Consider the following 21101-nt stretch of genomic DNA (forward strand, 5'->3'; position numbering starts at 1 on the left):
GGAATCTCCCTTGTTAACTATCTTCTATATTTGATGCTTCATACCTGTCGCCCCTTCTCCCAGTGGAATCGCGTTAAACAGAGCATAAAAGCCAGTGTTGGTTATCATGTAATCACTTCGGAATACCACTGTCATGATATTTGAAGAGGAGAAAAACATAACAGCTGCCGGCGTACAGAACTTCCCCATGGAGAGCGAGGCAATCCTGGGGCCATCAAAGATCTCTACTGAGTCATAAGGACATCCAAGGATGTCTTCCAGACTGGGAGGAAAGAAAGCAGGGGTGTGGTTAGTGGCAGGTTACAGATTGGTAATCATTGAACCTGAGTATTTGGATTACAGTTTAAATTGCATACTAATACAGAAATTTTAATTAACTTTTTCAGAGGGTGCTTCATCTTTGCTTGAGTGAAGATGATGGTAACAACTGCGAGACAGAAAGTTTGAAATCATTAATGTTTTTGGCCAATCACAATGTGCCCAAGGTTTAGTTAACAAAGGCATTATGGTTTAGGAGCTTGGTTTGCTTGCTTGCTTGCCCACCTGGGGCTAGCCCCATGGCGTGGGGTTAGTCATAACAGAAAAATAATTTGGTGCCCAGCCAAGGCCAGTTTAGCATGGAATCCCACTGTCTTGGTCTGCTGTAACATGATGTGTGTCATGTACAACAAGAAGGGATTTTTGTAAATTTACTCATAGAATTATATGTGCAAAAATATCATAATGAAGTTGATTTTTAAAACAAGTCTTAGATAAGAAGAGATAATCAGCTTTACTAATGAAGACTCAAATTCTCATATTGATGAACAGACATTGGACAGACCAGTGTGGGCTATCCTGGAGCATCTAAGTTTCTTTCTTTCTTTCTTTCTTTCTTTCTTTCTTTCTTTCTTTCTTTCTTTCTTTCATCATCTACGTTTCTTTCTCAGAGTCTCTTCCCCCTCATCTCCAAGGGGGATGGCAAGCACATCTATGACATTAATAATAAGACCTAGCATAAAAGCATGTACTCAGAGTTTGAACATATTGTATACAAAAAATGAAAGTAAAGACATGGCAGTACCTTTGGTATCGCTATTCTCTTCTTTTCAGAGATGAAGCCTATGACTCTTCTGTCCCTTTTCACTTTGTGGAATATTTAGAACATGCAAAACGCAAGGCTGGAATAGTTGTCTAATGTGGGAAGTTGTCTAATGTCTAATATAGGGAAGTCTCTTATTAGTCATTTAAAACTTAGATTAGAAAAAAAACTAAAGTGTAAGAGGACAGATATTAAGACTCAGTGTACCACAGAGACAAATGTGTTGAGTACTTCTGTGATGTTTTAGGGAAAATAGCCAAAAGAAAAGCTATCAAATAGGCTGGTTGTCAACCCAGACTATGAAATTCTAAATTCTTCTATTTTGACCTTTAAATGTTTCCCACTAGAAAATGAACCTTTATAATAATTTTGAAAATGAGTAACTTATTTAGATAAAACCTTCTAAAAATTGCTTTCTTACTTCAAACTTGGAATCGTGAGTTCTATATGAAATTTTTTGTTCACATGGATTTCCCAAACACACTGGATGTCTGTTGGGTAGTTTTCTGGATACCGTGGACTAGAAAATAACCCAGAAAGACTAGAAATGACTCCTCCACAAGAACTGCCTTTTCCTGAAACAACATGGAAAAAAGAACATTAGTTGGTCATTTGTATGACTATAGGAATGATGGTTCATGGCCAGTGGTTAAGCTTGCTGGGAGAAACAAAGAGTAGATCTACATAAAGATTGTGAAGGATGGACAAAGAAGACAGGGAATGCATTCAGAGTTCAGGAGGTGTGGGAAGCAAGAGGTTCTACAACAACCCTACAGATTGATGAGTCAGAGACAAAGAGAAAGCCATGCACCATTGTGGGAAGTTATAACCGGGACTTTCCCTAAGAGCTTGTCCATCTTTTTTCCCTGTGTAGGTCATGCTTCTTTTAACCCATTATGTTCAGATGGAAACTAGCAGGTTTGGGGATTTATAAGGGTTAAAATAAGGTAACAGCAAAACTGAATCCTTTCACATTAGCAAAAATAAATGTACACATGTACAGCTCAGGCAGATGAAAGCAGGCCACAAATTCCTGGGTATGCTTCCTGTTACCAGATAGAGTCTAAGCTTACTCATTTAAGAATAACTGGGCTCTGTGACTGGTTTGAACAAGACAGCAGATGCAGTGCTGTGCTTCAAAGGACAGGTGGGTTTTAATTCCTGTCTTTGAGCCATTCTGGCTTGCTAGGATAGCCCTACACTGCCTTATTGGACTGAAGTCTGCTGCCCTGTTGAAGGAGCTACATAAAGGGATCCTGAGGCCACCAGAAAAGGGGGACAGCCCAGGTGTGAGCCCATCCTCTCAGCTGTCCCCATGAAGCAACCAAGTATGAGCTCTGCTCATGACTGGTGTAGAAGACTCTCACCCAAATTCCTGACCCATTAAACACTGCATCTGTCTAAATGGCCACAAATGGATTTGGATAGCCACTGATCACAAGACATTGTTTTCCACATTTCTCTATAATCCACCCAATTTCCACACAATGAGAAAACTAGGAATGAGCCTTCCTTTGATTATCTGACAGTGAGATACAGCTCCCATCCATCCAGAAGATTATGTGAAGCAGCAAAACCTTGTCAGTGTACCAAACAATGAACTTCAGTAGGGTAGTAGGCATAGGAAATACATTTTTGACTTATGATACTTTTAAGCTTGCCAGTGGGTTTATTTAGACATGACTAAATTATAAGTTGAAGAATAGCTCAGAACACGAAGTGCTCAGAACAGTACTTAGCTCTTAGTATTTATAAACATTTGCTGCTATCATTATTCTTACTGTTATTATTATTGGAAAGCTTCCTAGAAAAAAAATAGGGAGATACCTGGAGGTGTGGATGGCAGTGAGTCTTCCATAGCTGTATACACAAAGAAAGACAACAGGTTACTGTCCTTAATAAGGCCAAAAGGTAGAAGAGAAGATACTCGATGATAAGGTGCGTGGGGTGGGGTATAAAAAGGACAGACTCTTGCCTTACTGAGTATGGGAGTTAGATTACTAGAACTTCCGTCCCTTGCAGCCCTTCCCTAACAGGATGACGAAAGGAGCTGTCTCGTGGCTACTCCACACAAAGTCTCTGAATGATTTGTTAAGCGGAAACTTCTCGAGCCCCTTTCCAAACAATTTAGTCCTAGTGTCTAAGGCGAAGCTCTGAAATCTCATTTGTGGTGTCTCAGGTGGTACTGGTTCCTACTGCATCAAGATGACAGGGCATATGTCTGCATCCAGGGCCTGGCCCCAAGGGTATGCCTTGTGAATGAGTGAAGGATGAGGAGCGGATGAATTAAACGGTAGGAAGAAGAAAGGAAGGAAGGGAGGGAGGGAGGGGGGAGGGAGGGAGGGAGGGAGGGAGGGAGGGAGGGAAAGAAGATTCTACTCACGAAAAATGATTTCAAAATATCTTCAGTGATAACATCTAACATTCCATTCATTCTATTCTTTTTATTTTATTATCCGTCCTATCTATTCTTTTATTTTTATTTATTTATTTATTGGTTGTGGTCTTGAACTCTGGGCTTGGGTGTTGTCCCTGAGCTTTTCAGCTCAAGGCTAGAGCTTTACCCCTTGGGCCACAGCACCACTTCGAGTTTTCTGGTGGCTAACTGGATTTTGGTGCCCAGGGTGGCTTTGAACCGCAATCCTCAGTTCTCAGCATCCTGAGTTGGTAGGGTTACAGGCGTCCATCACCAGTGCCTGATTATTCTTTTATTTTATTGGAATTAGGGTTGAACTCAGGGCTACATCGGGGATTGGGGATTTTTGTCTAAGAGAATTGCAAATACCTGAGCAGATGACACTGGCATCCTCATGGTGGCCACAGTTGTGCTCCGACCAGCCTGAGTGCACACACTGGCCCAGGTACTGCTCTATCCCGGAACACTGGAAGTTGTCCAGGAAGATGTCCCCAGAACCTGGGCCAAAGTAGGCCTCACCAGGACCAGAAATAGCCCTACCACAGCCCAGCTGGCGGCACACAACCTCAGCTTCATTTAGGTCCCAGAGGTCATCACACACGGTGCCCCAGACCCCACGGTGAAGGACTTCTACACGACCTGAGCACCGGCCAGGGCCATCCACCAGCCGCAGCTCTGGCCAGTCACCTGCAGACAAAGAAGTGGCATGTGAGCACTCACAAAGACCAGTCTGGGGCCCAGCAGGCCAGGCTCAGAGGTTGACTCACTTTTCTTATGGGCTTCTGAGCTGCAGCTTGTGGGAGCTGCAGAACATTTAATTTCATTTCAAAAGTACATATCCATTGTTTCCAGTGTTAGGAAACAGCTACATACCAAGGAGCCCATCTTTTCTAGTAAAAATATACACATTGGTGTGATGCATTATCCTAGGCATGTAATGTCAGGATTACATATGAAAAATTAAAAGTCATTCTAGTAAGACATTGTAACAGCATCTCAGCAGTGTAAACATTTCTGTACTTTGGACAGGGAGTGAACTCAGAAGTATAAGAATAAAACAGCTCCCAGACAAAGTCAAGTACTGCTGATAGTTGATTTCCACCAGTGCAAGGCTGTAACTCACCATGAGTATTCATCTGAGATTCTTTATCATCTGTCAATGGGAAAAAGTCAATATGTCAGCATTTCACGGAATCCATGAGTTTAATACTTACAGATGACATTTATTTATATCCTTATACATGTTTATTAATCCAGTATGGGAGGCATTATTCCTTTGAAGTAACAAGGCACATCAGAATTAGCTATAGATACAAAAGTAAGCTTCTCTGTGGTTGTTGGCTTACCACTATGTGGTAAGAAAATGGCAGATGAAAGTGTACATCTGACTTAAATTTTCATTTTGTAGTGAATAAGTTTCAGTCTGGGGGTCTTCAGGGGTATCTCAAATCAGACAACTATCTTCTGCAATGCTGAAACTTGGAAACAACATAGGCTGATGAATTTGAGCCTAGGTTATAGGTGTCACACACAATATGAGACCACATGTGTTTGCGTGTGTGTGTACATATACAAATAGATATGTGCATATATATTATTTGTTTCTATTTCCTGGAGTCCATTTTGATAAAATACTATTTCATATGATCAGATACACATAGGTATTGTCCCATTGTGTTCCTTTCCTATGAGTATCTTCCTATTTGCATATTTTTTGAGACAAGTTTTTACTAGGTAGTCTGGGATGCCTTTAAATGCCTGATCCTCCAGTTTCAGCTTTCCAAAACATGAACCTCCATGCCTGACAAAGATAATAGTTTGTTAAAAATGTTTTAAATTAGTAGGCCTGGGAATACCACAGAGTTTCTGCTCACATGGACAGTCCTATGTGGTGAACGCCACTGAAAGCCATGTCAGAGATTGTGATTGTTAATTTACCAAAAGGTATCTTATTATGAGTGTTAGAATAAATTTCCAAGAGGTCATCAACTTATTGACAGCTGTTTGCCAATAAGTATTATAAAGATACTGTCACAAGGCAATTAAAATAATTCATTTTAGTTGACAGATTTCCTTACATTATGATTGAGTGAGGAAAATAGTAGTAAGAATGATCAAATATGCATCCTCACTGTTAGGTACTATATGAGTCCTTTGAAAAAGACATATTTACTGCTGTCAGCAATCTTGCAAAGCACCACCTCGTCTCCCAACTGTATGAAGGATAATATGGAGACTCTGAGAAGGCAAGTGCAACTCAGATACAGTTGGAATGTTCACACCAACTGTGAGCTTGCCTCAGACTTTACTACATTCCCTTCCTCCATCAATGAGTATCTTTATTATTAGCTGCTGAACAACTAATCAACCATGTCCTCTGCATGCTTCATTAAAGCATGAATAGCTTTAGTAATTCTTGCTACCAATATAAGAAAACCAGAGGTTTTATCCAGGAGGCTGTAGTTAAAACTGTTTAACCAAGCTGGAAGAAGTATGGTAAAACTCAAGTGTTACATGTCTGAGGATTCTGTCCTTGTCCCTGGCTTGATTCAGGATGCAAGCAGGTGGTCTTGGCCATTCCAGCACTAGTAATGACGCTCAAAGAGAGGAGAGGGTACCTGAGCAGATGACTCCGGCATCCTCGTGGTGACCACAGTTGTGTTCCATCCAGCCTGAGTGGGCACACTGGCCCAGGAAGCGCTCCACTCCAGCACACTGAAGGTTATCCAGGAAGATGTCTCCAGAGCCTTCACCGAAGTAGGCCTTCCCAAGAGCAGACAGGGCCCGACCACAGCCCAGCTGGCGGCACACCACCTCAGCTTCATTCAGGTCCCACAGGTCATCGCACACAGTGCCCCAGGCCCCCTGGTGGAGGACCTCCACACGACCTGAGCACCGACTGGAGCTGCCCACCAGCTGCAGCTCTGGCCAATCCCCTGCAGACAGAGACCTGGTGACTTTGATCATTTGGGAGCACGGCACTCTTCCAGGAGCTGGCTGGGCCATATCCTCCTATACTACTATTCAAGAGAGAGAACCCAGTACTCTTAATCACTGGAAGTTAGTTAACTTCTAGCTGGAATCTGCTAATTCATTAGCATTGCCAATAATGGATAGCCTATTCACCAACTACTTTGTAAGAGGTATTTGGCCCATCTGTTTCAACTAAATGCAGAGAAAATGTAATTTGCAATGCTTTGTGATTTTTGTAAAGCGTATCTGTGTGCATACATTGATAACCCAGTGGGATAAACAGCAGAGGACTGTTGTGCCAATCTTATCCATGAGGGACCTGAAAGTTGGAGGAGCGAAGTGATCCACTCCAATTCCCACACCTGGTAACTGGCAAATCTATACTTCCGCCCTTGGAGACCAGAAGTCCTGTTTTTCTTTGTCAGTTTATCCTCTTAAGGATGCCACAGACAGAAGGTCCTTAAAGTTTGAATGGCCATTAAAGCGTGGGTGGATTCAAAAAGAACTGTGAAGTTTTCTACATATGCAGTAGGTACAACTACAGTGCCACGAGGAAGGGACATTTGATACATGGATGGGTGCATTTCTGGGCTTACTTGGTTTTATTGTTACGGGGCTGGACATTGTTGTTGGAATGGCTGTGGAGAAAAAAAAATCTTGTATAAGAAAGGAGGACATGTCCATACTGCCAAAGGAAGCTTACAAATTTAATGCACTATCCCAATGTCATTCCTTATGGAGACAGAAAAAAACAATTTTAACATTGCTATGGAAAGAAAACTCCTCAAATAGCCAATGCAATTCTAGGCACAACAAATAAAACAAAAAGCAACATTGGTGGTGTTATAATAGATTTCAAGTTATACTATAGAGCTGTAATAACAAAACCAAAAACTCCAGCTTATTGCCATCATGGAAACAGATCCAAAGACCATAGGGGCAGATTAGAAGAACCAGAAATGAACTCATACATGTACAGCCAACTGATGTTTGACAAAGGAGCCCCCAATATACACTGGATAATGGATAGTATGGAGATCTAGATCTCCGCATGCAGAAGACTGAAGCTAAACTTGTGCCATCTTTCACCCTGTCCCAATGTCAATTCAAAGACCTTAAGGTAAGACCTAAAATCCCTGAAATTACCACAGGAAGAAGCAAAGGAAGCACTACAGCTTATTGGCAGAGCCAAGAACTTCCTGAACAGAATTTCAGTGACTCAGAAATAAGAGAATCAACAAATGGGATTGCATCTGCATACTGAAGGAAATTGTCACTAGGCTAAAAAGGACTCAGGTAGTATGGGAAAATATCTCTGCCAATAAAACATTTGACAAGGATCTAATAAGTATATTATGCAAGGAGCTTAAAAAGCTGAAATCCCAGGGCTGAGTGTGGCCTAGTGGTAGAGTGCTTGCTTAGCATGCATGAAGCCCTAGATTTGATTCCCTGGTACCATATACACAGAAAAAGCCTGAAGTGGCACTGTGGCTCAAGTGGTAGAGTGCTAGCCTTAAGAAAGCCCAAGGACAGTGCCCATGCCCCGAGTTCAAGCCCTAGGACTGGCATAAAAAAGCTCAAATCCACCCCCCCCCAAATCAGTAACACAGACAACAAGTGGGAAAAAAAGTAAAATAGATGCTTGTCAGAGAAAGATCAAATGGCCAATAAATAGATGAAGAAACATTGAATATCACTGGCCTGAAGAAAATGGAAATGAAAACATCATTGAGATTCCACTTCACTCCAGTCAAAATGACCATCATCAGGAATCTAAACAGTAACAGACACTGGTGAGGATTCACAGAAGAAGGAACCCTATTATACTGCTGGTGGGGATGCAAATTAGTGCAACCACTATGGAAATCAGTATGATGATTCCTCAGTTAACCAAGCAGAGAACTACTCTGTGATCTAGCCATACCACTCCTGAACACCTCCAAAAGATTGAACGACAGGATACAATAAAGCCATGTCCATGTTCATTGCAGCACTATTCCCAATAGCAAAATGATGGAGACCGCCCAGATGCCCTACAATGGATGAATGGATTCATAAAATGTGACATATATTATATATGTATAATGTCATTATATATTATATGTTATATATTATTGTTTAATTCACATCATATATTTTATATATAGTATGATATCATATATGATGATAAATACTACAATTAATGATATCACACTAATATATGATATAATATATAATATGTGTAATATATCTATTTATACATAATGAAATTTTATTCAGCTAACAGGAAGAAAACAATTGTGTCATTTTCAGGAAATGGATGGATTTGAAAAACAAATCATACTGGGTTAAAGCAAGCTAGGCCCAGAAAGACAAAAGGTGTATATTCTCTCTCTTATGTGAATCACAGCCCCAAAATACAACCTCTCAGAAAATATACCTATGCATACATGACCAAGGCATATACATTACTCTATATGCAAGTATGAAACTCCAGTGTCAACCTTTTGAATAATTAAGTTTCAAAATATGAGTATCAGAAAATTGTTGCTCTCAGTGGGAAATGGGTGTATGAATGGATGGATACAGTCATAGTACTCAATGTGTACATGTGAAAAAGGAGGTGGGAAACAATATGACTGCTTGGGGAAGGGATGAGAGGAAGGACGAGGACAATGATGGAAGGGACAGCCCTGATCAAGATGCTCTGTATTCATAATGGACATGTTGACAAATAGTAAATAGTGCAATCCTTTTGTACAACCAGGGGTAGATTTTAAAAATACTGAAAAGTAAAATGAGGAAGAAGTGAGGGTCGGGGCAAGTTGAATGTTAGTTTTCTGAGATGCATTTTCACTCAATTTCCAGATGTTAGCTGATTCTTTCTCCCCCTCATCTGTGTGGTAAGTAACATCCACAATCAAGGATTAGCATGTGAGTCTTGTTTCTTAGGAATGTGTGGGCCAATGGAAGTGCTGTTCCACTTTTCTGACCAGTCACTAAAAATACAAGATGATCTAAATTTCCTCATCTGTGAAAATTCAAACATTCACAATCTTTCAGCAGAAAAAAAGGTGTGTTTATGCTTACTTCTGCTTTCTTATTCTCCCAAGATGTGGAATAAATGATTAGACATATTTCATTGTCTTTGATAAAACAAGGAATTATAGGTTATTTGAAATTGGATAGGGAAGGGGGGAAATCAAGATAAGCGGGGGGGGGAGTGGAGGGTGGGAGGGGAAAGGGGACCATGTCATGAGAAAGGGTGTCAATGTTTGTGAAGTTATCACCTTCTATCTGGTGAATATAATTAACCCTTCTATTAATCGCAATAAAATATTTAAAAATTAAAAAAACAAGGAATTATAAATTCAAATAGACAGTCATTAACAAACAGAAACCTGGTTATTGGTAGGCATATTGGTTCCAATGTAAGTGCATTGTACTTGTGCAAAGACCATGCCAATAGTCTCTCAGATATAGTAGTTGGTATGGGGAGAAAGAGTAAACACACCAGGAATGGGGACAGGTGAAGGAGAATTGAGCAACAACATGAAAATTGACTCACCAGTCAGACTTGGAGTAGAGAACACCATCCCTGCAAATACGAGGAAATCATATCAGCGGCTGGTAACAATTACAGTGATTTTCCAAATCCACTTTGTGATTCAGAGTCATCTCTGTATCCCCATCTTGCTCAGTGAATTACCTTGGTGTTTACCAAACACACTAGAGATCATTTTGAATAAATGAAAGACAGCAGTAATTCTATGAACTCTGTCTTTCCATCTTGTTGGTTAGAAGTATAGGGCTTCCAATAAATATTGAAGCTCTTAAGCTTCAGCTTTTCCATCTGGTAAAGGGGAAAAACCATTGGTCTGCATCCGGATAACATATTCAGGGAACTTTGAACTTCTGCCTGGCATATAGCAGACATTCAATGCACATCATGTGTTATTTTGAGTATTTGGATAATGTAACGTACTGTTCTTAGTTAATACTGTCCTTGACCTCAGGTGCCTGCCCCATTTCTCTACCACAGCCTACCAGGCCATGAATTGATAGCCAGCACTGGTTTCTCCTGAGGTTTTTCTTAGTTCTTGTAATCTATATTACTGCCCCTCTTTCCTTCTGATGTCTTTTGCTAAGATGCATTTGTATGCTAACTTAGCAAATGCTGATGTATCTTGTTCCACTGGCTTTCTTCGGTTTAGTGCATTCTACATATCCTCTGGCTGTACCATCTGCATTTCTAGAACTCTGCTTTGTTCAGGATTCTCTCAACTGGGAGCACACATTCTCCTTGTACACACTCTAAATACCACCCTGGACTGGGTTCAATATAAAAATCTGGCAAGCTGATTACAATGAGGTGTTTATATAAAACTAAAAAGCCCATGATAAAGCTGCCAATTGCTAGCACAAGAGTATACCATGCCTCTGCTATGTGATTCCTTGCATCATTGAATGAAATCATGACAACACGCCTAGAAGTAAGGTGCACCTACTTTCCCCATTATATAAGGAGGAACTCAAGGCCAGGAAAGGTCAAGTCATTTGTTTAAGGTCACATGAGGATAGTCAGGGAACATTGCACAACTGAGACTCCTTGCCACCCTCTTACCTTTGGCTGAAGAATAATAGTAAGCCATGAAAACTTTCCCTATGTTGTTGAAGCTTCGGAAGTACACAAGGGTCATTGAGTTGGCGGAGGATGAGAAGGTGAGGTAGTAGCCAGAGCAGATCCTCCCCAGGGACTTCGTGGAGGAGGGGGGGCCATCCAGGATTTCAAAGTATTCATTGGTGCAGTCAAGGCTGGAAAAGCAAACACCCACCAGGCAAGGAGATGTGCTGAGAATGGATATATTTCCAGACTATGAGGGTGCTGGAGAGAGGGAGAGAGACCAGGAGGATCCTGTACCTTTTTCCTTTCCTCTCTGAGACCTACTGACCTACAGTGCAATCTGGACTGAGACAGCCAAGAGGAAGGTGCAGGAAGAGGTTTGCCGCCTGGATCCCAGGGGCAGTGGAGGCCTCAGGGCACCACAGCTCGTGACAAGACCAGACTAATCAAGGTACTTTTCCATAGGTGGTTGTTGTGGCTGCTGTTGTTCTAGGAGGTGGTAGTGAGTGACTGGAATAATGCAGGACAAGCTGATGAGTCTGGACCTGGCAGTGTGAGCTCACTCCAGGATTCGAACAAATCATGGAGGTGCTCGGCAGCCAGCCCCTCAGAGGGCAGCGGGCTCCGCTGTGTTCAGGAGCCACAGTGCTCTTTTAATTAAGCAAGATGGAAGAGTGAAAAGTAAGGTGGGTCTTCCCTAGGGTCTCTCTCTCTCTCTCTCTCTCTCTCTCTCTCTCTCTCTCTCTCTCTCTCTCTCTCTCTCTCTCTCTCTCTCTCTCTCTCTCTCTCTCTCTCTCTCTCTCTCTCTCTCTCTCTGTCTCTCTCTCTGTCTCTCTCTCTGTCTCTCGTGCATGCACACACACACACAGTCCCATCCAAAGCCTATAAGGTGAGTTTCTTTTTAATTAAAATGTCATGGAGATATAAAAATGAATTGTACTTCTATTTATGACCAACGAATGTGCAGAAATAAAACTACAAGCATCATTTATATTCAACAACTGTCACACAGAGACAGGTAATGATTCCTATGTGGAAGTTTAACAAAATGTACAGGATTAGTGTATCAATAGCTAACACAAAAAAGGTAATATTAGATGCTAGGTAGGATGTGGAGAAACTGGCTCTCCACGTTGCTGGAATGGTCATGTGGAATGGTCATGACTTTGGGAAACAGCTAAGTGTATACCCAATAGCACAATGATATCCTCAGGCCTTTATCCCTGAGAAAGGAAAGTGAGTACAGACTATCTTCAGGAGACACAGAGCGGCGCTTTGTGTCTGGGTGTTAATGGAAGAGTTGTGTCTGGACTGTGGCAGTGTTCGTGTACATCTACAAATGGTATACATTCATACACACTCACATATAAATAAGACCATAGGATTATTGGAGGAAATTGCATAAACTCTGTAGTGTAGCTATTAGCACCATACCAATGTCACCATCCTGGATTTGATATTATTTTCCAGCTATTGGCATGCCACCATGGGGGAAGTTCAGTGAGGGCAACCAGCACTCTATATAGCTCTTTCAATTGCCTATGTGTGCATAGTTATTTCTGAATAAAAAGTTGGGCATGCATTAAGGATTGCTTTGCTTATAAGAATCAACCAGTGGGTTAGAGTTTTAAACCATACTGCTTATGTAAATAATATTTTTGCCAGTCCTGGGACTTGAACTCAGGGCCTGAGCACTGTCCTTGGGCTTTCTCAAGGCTAGAGCTCTACTACTTGAGCCACAGCACCATTTTAGGCTTTTTTCCCCCTATGTATGTGGTACTGAAGAATTGAAAGTGCGCGCTAGGCAAGCACTCTATCACTCAGTCAAACTCCTGGTCCCAAATATGTAAGTAATTTAATTCACACTTACTTAAGATGGGGAAACGCCAGCAGTATGTGATCAGATTCATTTGCCTTGATTTCCCACACACAGGTTATGTTGTCATGCATTTCATTTTTTGGGGGGTTCCTAATTGCGCCAGATGAGTTGGTGATAATTCCTCCACACTGAGGTTTTTCTAAATGCAGAGAACAGTTTAGAATTTCAGATTTTTCTTTGTTCTGGCTACTACTTTTATAATTCACATGTTTTTCCTAAAGACATTTACTAGTGATCATTCTGTGAGTATCTTTTGGAATTTAGTATGGGTACAAACTAGTCTATACAGTATTACAAATGTGGAATTGTGGGAAGAACACGTATGATGTTCCTGTGTCTTTGGAGACTTCTAGCATTGACACAATCTTGTTAGAAAGGACTGGCAATCTGTTGGCCAGAATCTATCCCTGATCGCTCCCTAGTGAGTAAAATCTTACTTCAGTTTTCCCAATTTAATTTTCCCCACTTAGACTCTCAGCGTGTGTGGCTCAACATCAGTTGTCATTTCTTAAAGTGATGTGCTCATAGATCTACTCCACTGACTAGTTGCCATTGCACTGGAAGCGCCCTTAAAAATTTCGCATTTTTAACTTCCTCTTACTCAGCCATCGCTCACTGTCTACGCAAACCGAAGAACTGACACAACAAAAATGCTAGGGAGAGGTCTGAGAAAATTGAAGATCAGGTTCCTGTTTGTTCCAGGCACAGTGGTGATGGTGGAGAGGTAGCAAGCAAGGCTGGGCCTTGCTCAGCTACTCCATTTGGAGAACAAGACGCAGAGTGTTCTGCCTGAGGCATCCATAAACCACGCCCATTCATGTCGCCCCCCTACCTTGGGGGATGTCCACTGTATAGTCCGCATCTGCAATGTGAGAAATGAAAGCGGCCTCTGTGAGTAACAGGTTTTTTTGGGGGGGGGATGGTGAGACTTGAACTCTGGGCCTCGGTGCTGTCCCTGAGCTCTTCAGCTCAAGGCTACCACCCTCCCCCTTGAGCCACAGGGCCGCTTATGGTTTCCTAGTGACTGGAGATAAGAGTCTCATGGACTTTAGTGCCCGGGCTGGCTTTGAACCATGAGCCTCAGATCTCAGCCTCCCGAGTAGCTAGGATGACAAGCGTGAGCCATTGTACCCGGCTGAGAGAGTGACAGGCTTTGCAGGGCTGTGGGACCGGAGGAGCAGAACCCAGCTCTGCCCGGGATGCGGGCAGGGCTTTACCTGAACAGATCACACTGGCGTCTTCGCCGTGATCACAGTTGTGGGAGAACAAGCCGATGTGGGCACACTCCTCCAGGTGCTCCTCAAGTCCCTTGCAATGCACGTTGTCCAGGACAATCTTTCCAGAGCCCTCCCCAAAGTGGGCTTCCCCAAGGGCAGAAATGGCCCAGCCACACCCCAGCTGCCTGCAGATGATGTTGGCTTGTGGAAGGTCCCAGAGGTCGTCGCACACCGTCCCCCAGGCTCCTTGGTAAAAAAGCTCCACACGACCTGCACAGCGCACATGGGAGCCCACCAGCCGCACAGGCGCCAGGCTTCCTGCGAAGAACAGGGGGACGGATGAGAGAGGGCTTGTCGCGTCTGCTGATGACGGCCGGCCTGGCTTTGAACTGCTCTTGATTACAGAGCTCGTGCCATTCCTCCAGCATGTCTGCTCTAAGAAGCCTATGATGTCTTCCTCGTCCGCAGACAATGTTGAGACACTGGCCTATAATGAACTGATTCGAGAAGTGGAAACGTGTCCTCCCTGACTTTGCTCTTTGCAAGGTGGCATTGAAGCCCTCCCACTAAGCAGCTGGGCTTCTTTTCTCACTCGTTGATGCAGGGCTGGGGACCTTTGGACCATGTTGACGGTGACAGTAAGGCCGACATACTGTACAGCTCTCTTCTGTGAGGATGCGTGAGGCCGCTCACACTGCAGTTCTTTCCCTAGGGCCTCTGACAGCATTGCATGGATGAACGTAAGCTCATCTACTGGGTGCTGAAGGATCTGTCTCTCAGGCAACAATGCTAGAACTGCCAGGCAGGACACGGAGGCCCTCTTAGGCCAAACACTCTTCAACTACGGATGCGATAAAGGCAACTAAACGGTACGGAGCTGACCACGCCCTCTTTGGTGTAACTAGGGCCTGCAGCATCTGCTGGCACTTCTGCAACCAGGATCGCCTCAGCCCGGGGCAGTGACAGCTGCTTTCTGTTCTTCTTTAGCTGCACCACTAGATGAAGGGAATTCGTTTCTAAAACTCTAAGATCCTACCTGAGGCTGAATGTCCTTAAGTATTATTCATTCCTGACCACTTGAACCGCTTTTCTCTTCCAAGACTGTGTGGCTATCGGCCCTAGATTCTACTCTGTCCATGTATCCTTTAGGGGATCTACTTGTCTGTTTTCATTTGCCCATATCCTCATACTTCAGATCCTGGATTAGACTTTGTTTCTTCCTGCCTGACAGGTTGGTTCTGGAAGGAGACCCTCTCTGGGCACCCAAAGCACCTGCACTTCCTGTTCACTGCTTTTCACGCTGCCGTAGGCCCTACGCGACTTGGCTCACGAGAGGTCTGCTTTGTTCACTGCCTGTCTTTAATAACCCATGTTCATTCAGCCAAGGTTGTCAAAGGAACTAACCATTCCTAAGTTATAACACACAAAGATGCAGCCCTACCTGGCGGTGTGGTAGAAGGTGAGTGTTCAGCAGCTGATATCACAGAAGATGTGGGATGCAGGTTCTCTTGGGGTTCTGATGGTAAAATGAAATACAGTCATCAGGGAATTGTCATGAGAGAGGTGATGCTATCTACCTACCTTAAGGGTTTAGAAGGAAAAATGATGCCCCTGAATTCTGAAACTAGTGAGTTCATATTCTTAGGATCTTTATTTATGGTAGAGCATGATATTATTGCTTGCTGACAAACTAATGTACGCAACAAGTTCTGTCTCACGGGTTAAGTGACTCTCTGTAACTTGCTGTACGAGGGGCCTTGTGCCTTCACATGTCACTATTATGACTTTACCTGAACAAATTGGAGACACTCACACAGCTAATCTACAGAGAGAATGGGCCAACTATGAAATGGATGAGGAAACCTTGCCACAGTCATGGAAATGGTCATACAACTTTGCACAGTTACCAACGTTCACCAAACCTTTAGGACTTAAGAGTTTGGCATGAGGTAGACACTTTTTTAGTCTGCAAATCTAGGAGGCTACCTCCTGGCAAGCCCACAAGACAAGTCTTTCTCTCTTGGTAGAGTTGACAATTGTATTATTCGAGTTGCAAAGATGGTACATATTCCTCTTAGAAAAATTGGATAAAGTAAGCAGAAACAATACGATAAATTCTTATAAGCCTACCAAGCAAGATAACCTCCACAGTCACTGTGGTGTTCAGCCTTGTTGACCAGTGTGGGCGTTCACTCAAGCACATGCTGATGTTCACTGACTCAAAGATTCACAAACTAAGCTGCTGGTCTGATGTACCCAAGAATTAGCTACTTAATAGTGAGATATAAATACTGATTTTTGAGGAAATTCCTTCCTATTTATCCCATGCCAAAATGATTCTTGTATGTCTCAAAACATATAGTTTATAGGGGAGGGAAATGGGGACCAAAACATGAGAAAGAGTATCAATGTGTGTGAATTAATGCACCTTCTATCTGGCAAAAATCATGTAACCCTTCTATTAATTACAATAAAAATATATGAAAAACATATAGTTTATTTTACCTAGTGGTATTCTGGAGAAGTTATGCCTATATGGGTTTGAAAGCTAGTTTCAGCAACATACAGAGAAAGCAAGCAAGCACACCAGTATCGCCTACCAGATAGCGTAGTCTCAAGCATGCGTAGTCACTAACAACTTGGTCCTAAATCAAGAGGTTCTAAATCCCTCTCTATTTGTGAAAACACGGAATTTAGGGCCTCTCCTCAAAGTGTCAGGTTCAGGATGACTCTAAGATTCAAGAGTTCTCTACATCTTAACAAGTACCTGAAAAATTACCCTGTATATACTAGAGCTTAGAATTCCTGAGATGTGCTTTGGGGGTTTTACCCCTGCCTTCCTTAAGGTATGAGTCATTAATGCTATGTCATATTTAATAAGGCCTGGAGGACTGCTTCAACCCTCAACAACAGGGGACAGAAATGGTCATAGAGGATGATTTCAACCACCCTGGTGGGCCTGCCTCTAACCTAACCATGACAATCAGCTCCTGGACCAGAGAACCTGCTGGTATCTCGTGACACTGAGTTGTCCTAGTCATCTTTCTCTATTGGCACCCAGAAAGTTTAGGGTCCTGTGAGAAGGTCTGTGGTAAGACTATAGATGGTATCCTGATTGGATATGGATTTAGAAGCGGGAGTAGGGAGGGCAGATAAAGAAAGAATGGAGGTGTTGAATACCATCAAAATATTCTGTACACACCTGTACAATAGAACAATGCCTGTGGAGAACACCGAGGATACAGTTTCACAAAGTACTGCCTTTGGGAAATTCAAGCAAACAGCATGCAAGATAACTAGGCAGAAGAGAAGGAGGTGTACCTAGTCTTCCGTCAAGGTTCATTGACATTGTCCATAATTACTTTATTCGGGTAACCAAGGAACGTTATCTTCTTGCTGGAGAAGTGATTAAAGACCTGCAACTCGCAGTTAAAGGAGAGCATCTACCCTATCCACTCCCGGGTATTAGGGCCTCTGTGGCACACATTGCGTATGGGGGCCCGAGAGCTACGTTTCTGTCATGAGCTCAGGACATTCAGTCGGCCGCCCACCTGCACAGATGACGCCCGCGTCCTCCAGGTGTCCGCAGTTGGGCTCAGCCTGGTCCTCATGCTTGCACTGCCCCAGGTGCCTCTCGCTGCCCACACACTGCACATCATCCAGCAGGACCTTCCCAGAGCCTGCTCCAAAGCGGGCCCCTGTGGGGGCAGCCACCGCCCGGCCACACTGCAGCTGGCGGCACACAACAGTGGCCTCGGCAAGGTCCCAGAGGTCGTCGCACACTGTCCCCCACGCGTCCTGGAAGAGGACCTCCACACGACCTGAGCACTTCCCTGTGCCGTTCACCAGCCTCACCTCCATCCAGGCTTCTGTGGACACAAAGAAGGAGACACTGAGGCTTTGGCCTCCGTCTGTTGGCAGAGAGATTTTCTTCAGTCTTTGGACTAATGGGGTCATGACTTGAGTTTACAGAGATGCTGGCCAGGGAGCAGCAAGTCTATGCGTCACCAACAAGAAGCAAGCATACTCAACTTTACATGGTGAATATTGAAGTATGTCACAACCTGTTTGGTAAGATTTCTACAATGACCAATGTGTTTCAAAATATCACATTTTTTGTGTAATATTTTTGGTTGCTATCAGTATTTGGAGCTGTTATTCTAATAAAACCATTAAATGCCCACTACCTCTCTGTCTGTCTGTCTGTCTGTCTGTCTGTATCTCTGTCTGTCTCTTCTCTTCTCCTCTTCCTCTCTCTGTCTGTCTCTCTCTCTGTCTCTCTCTCTGTCTCTCTCTCTCTGTCTGTCTCTGTCTGTCTCTCTCTCTCTCTCTCTCTCTCTCTCTCTCTCTCTCTCTCTCTCTCTCTCTCTCTATCCCATGTTCTTGCCTTTAATCCAGCTCAATTATTCTCCTACCTCAGCTTCTCAAGTTTTGGTTTGAAGACATGAGCACCACATCCAGCAGTGGACTGCTGTGAGAAATATGGCAAATAGGCCCTCCTCCCCCTCCTCCCCATCCTCCCCCTCCTCCCCCTCTTCCCCCTCCTCCCCCTCCTTCTTCTCCTCCCTCTCTGGTTATTGCAGGGTATGACTCCTGTGAGCATCTCAAAGTGTGCTTGATCCAGGTCAGAAATGTAGCTCCTTTCCTTCATTTTCAGACAGGACTTACCTGCCATCGTGAAGGTGGAAGGAAGCTGGACTCGCCTCGCAGAGGGCAGGGTGGCTGTCAGTCCATCACCTGTGAGCCAGAACATATGGACATTCCCCATTGGCAAATACTCCCAAAACCCACAAAGAAAAGGAAACTGTGAAACCAATAAGAATCTGAAAGGTCCCAGCAAGCATTTTCTGCTAAATCTTTTTCTCTTTAGAGGCAAATGTGCAGAAGAACACTCCCTCCTCCCCGCCCCCACCCCATTCTTCAGACCCCCAGCAGAAGCGAATAATCTATTTGTGTGGAGATTAGCTCTCTGTTTCTGCATGCTCAAATGCCTGTTTAACAGAAGCTGCCATGTTTGGGGCACCATGCCTATTCTTTCATAGGCACGTCTCAGAATTCCCCACATATAGATATTACATCCAGTTAATTGACCAGACCTCGATTCCAAGTCTGTTTGTGAATGTGTGCAGGGTCTGTGTCACCTGGGTACTATGACATTCACATTGGACTTCTAGCCACTGCCTTTTCTCTTTGGTCTTATTTAAAAAACTCCGATGAAACATTAAACTATCCTAGGGTTCTTGACTATGGGAGCAGTTTGTACAAAGTGGTTGTTGAGTATGGGGCAGGTAAAAATCCAGGTCACTAATTCAAACTTTTTATCTGGGGGAAGAGGGTTCTCTTGTTTCAGAGGTGACTGCAGTTTGACCTGCAGAATTGCCCTGAATATATAAAAATATTTAAGTTGTTTTACCAGTTGGTCAGGCAAACCATCTTCTGTCTGATGTAGTAACCAGATCTTACCTGCCTCTCTTTCTTGGATCATCTTTGCACCCATTTAAGGAAACGTGCATTACTGTGGTCTTGACAAAAGCACACAGAAGAAAGAACCTCCCCCATGTCCTACTGCCCCTTCTACCATCTTTTAGAATGCCCTGCCTTTGTTTCTTGCTTCTAGAGCCCCTTGCAAATCTGTGATAAGAAACGGAGCTCATAATGAAGCTGCCAAAAATCTTCTGTCTTTTGTTGTTATTGTTGTTGTTTCACAGTAGGGTCTAACTATGTAATAGAGACTTGCCTTAAACTCAGGATTGTCCTGTCTCTGCCTCCTGAGTGCTGGAGTTATAGATGTCTGCCACCCTATCCAGCTAAGAAAAAGACTTTAAAGAACTCCAACTGATGAAATAGGTGTCGTGTTCCTCAAACGTCTCATCTCCACTCTTGTTGACTTCCTGATCCTGCTTAGTTCAGTGCCCCTGGGTATGACGAGGGACGGCTAATACACTTTCAGAAAATGGCCACCCTAATCCATAGGGCCCAAAGACTTGAACGACCTGGGTGCATGTGTACCAAAGTGTCATCGTCAGGTTTTCTGTCAGGGATGGGGGCCGGTAGACTATCAGCTCCTGATAAGAAAAGAAAAAACCTTAGCAATTACAACACGACAAAGGAGCCAGTAACTTCTGAGAAAGCTGATTGAAAGTGAAAACAGCTAACTGGAAAGTTGAAAGGAAACAGGAGAGAATCTGAAAGACTTGGTCAAGCAATCTGTTTCTTCAATAAAAGATGAAAGCGTAATCAATGAAAGAAAAGATGCCAATTAAATTTCATTGCGAGTTTTTCAATACGCTCTTCAAAAATATGGGTATTTCTTCACTGTTAACATGAAAAGACAGACTGGAAAAAATGTTGCAAAGTATATGTATGATAAGTACTTATAACTATAATGTTTAAATAACCATACAACATATACAATAGAGTTTAAAAAAGAATAAAAAAATTGAATGAGTATAAAAGTACATAGAGAAATGCTTAGCAATACTGGTATTTAGAAAAATACAGGAGCAAAAGTTAAACAAATTCAGTAGTGGTATTCACCAGGCACTATGTTGAAAATAAACTATACAACCCGTGGATGGAGGCAAGAAGGAAAAGTGAAGAAAGAGGTGACATTATCCAAAAAATTACTCTTTACCTGACTTATGTAACAGTAAGCCCTCTGTATATCACCTTTATAACAACAATAAAAAGTTTATAGAAAAGAATGAAGAAGGAAAAAGAAAAATACAGACTGAAGCCATAAAGAGGCATCATACGTTGGAAACAAATTCAATGCCCATCAAATTATATACAGATAAAGGAAATCTGGTGCATCCATGCAGGGCAACTGCTTAGCCAGAAAAAGGAATGATCTATACATGGAATTGTGCTGGGAAAAAGATCTGAATATAAAATGTTGTGTATTGATTATATTATATAATATTCTAAAAAAC

The 21101-nt window shown here is 42.9% G+C and overlaps 1 protein-coding gene across 1 annotated transcript in view; it reads right to left on the bottom strand.

Annotated features, from left to right (window-relative positions):
* LOC150053734 (scavenger receptor cysteine-rich domain-containing protein DMBT1-like) overlaps positions 1–21101 on the bottom strand; it is a 160458-nt gene that overhangs the window by 37439 nt on the left and 101918 nt on the right. The window contains exons 17-30 of the mRNA XM_090345507.1: positions 18838–18906; positions 17721–18038; positions 15611–15685; positions 15052–15164; positions 14737–15010; positions 14170–14487; positions 13785–13814; positions 11529–11583; positions 11074–11264; positions 10018–10047; positions 6116–6433; positions 4621–4650; positions 4038–4184; positions 3867–3995 (exon numbers count right to left, since the gene is read on the bottom strand). Coding sequence (XP_090201633.1) covers positions 3867–3995; positions 4038–4184; positions 4621–4650; positions 6116–6433; positions 10018–10047; positions 11074–11264; positions 11529–11583; positions 13785–13814; positions 14170–14487; positions 14737–15010; positions 15052–15164; positions 15611–15685; positions 17721–18038; positions 18838–18906 — 2097 coding nt within the window. The remainder of the gene's footprint in view (positions 1–3866; positions 3996–4037; positions 4185–4620; positions 4651–6115; positions 6434–10017; positions 10048–11073; positions 11265–11528; positions 11584–13784; positions 13815–14169; positions 14488–14736; positions 15011–15051; positions 15165–15610; positions 15686–17720; positions 18039–18837; positions 18907–21101) is intronic.

Source organism: Megascapheus bottae, chromosome 15, assembly GCF_031878675.1.
Source record: "Megascapheus bottae isolate mThoBot1 chromosome 15, mThoBot2.hap1, whole genome shotgun sequence".
NCBI lineage: Eukaryota > Metazoa > Chordata > Mammalia > Rodentia > Geomyidae > Megascapheus > Megascapheus bottae.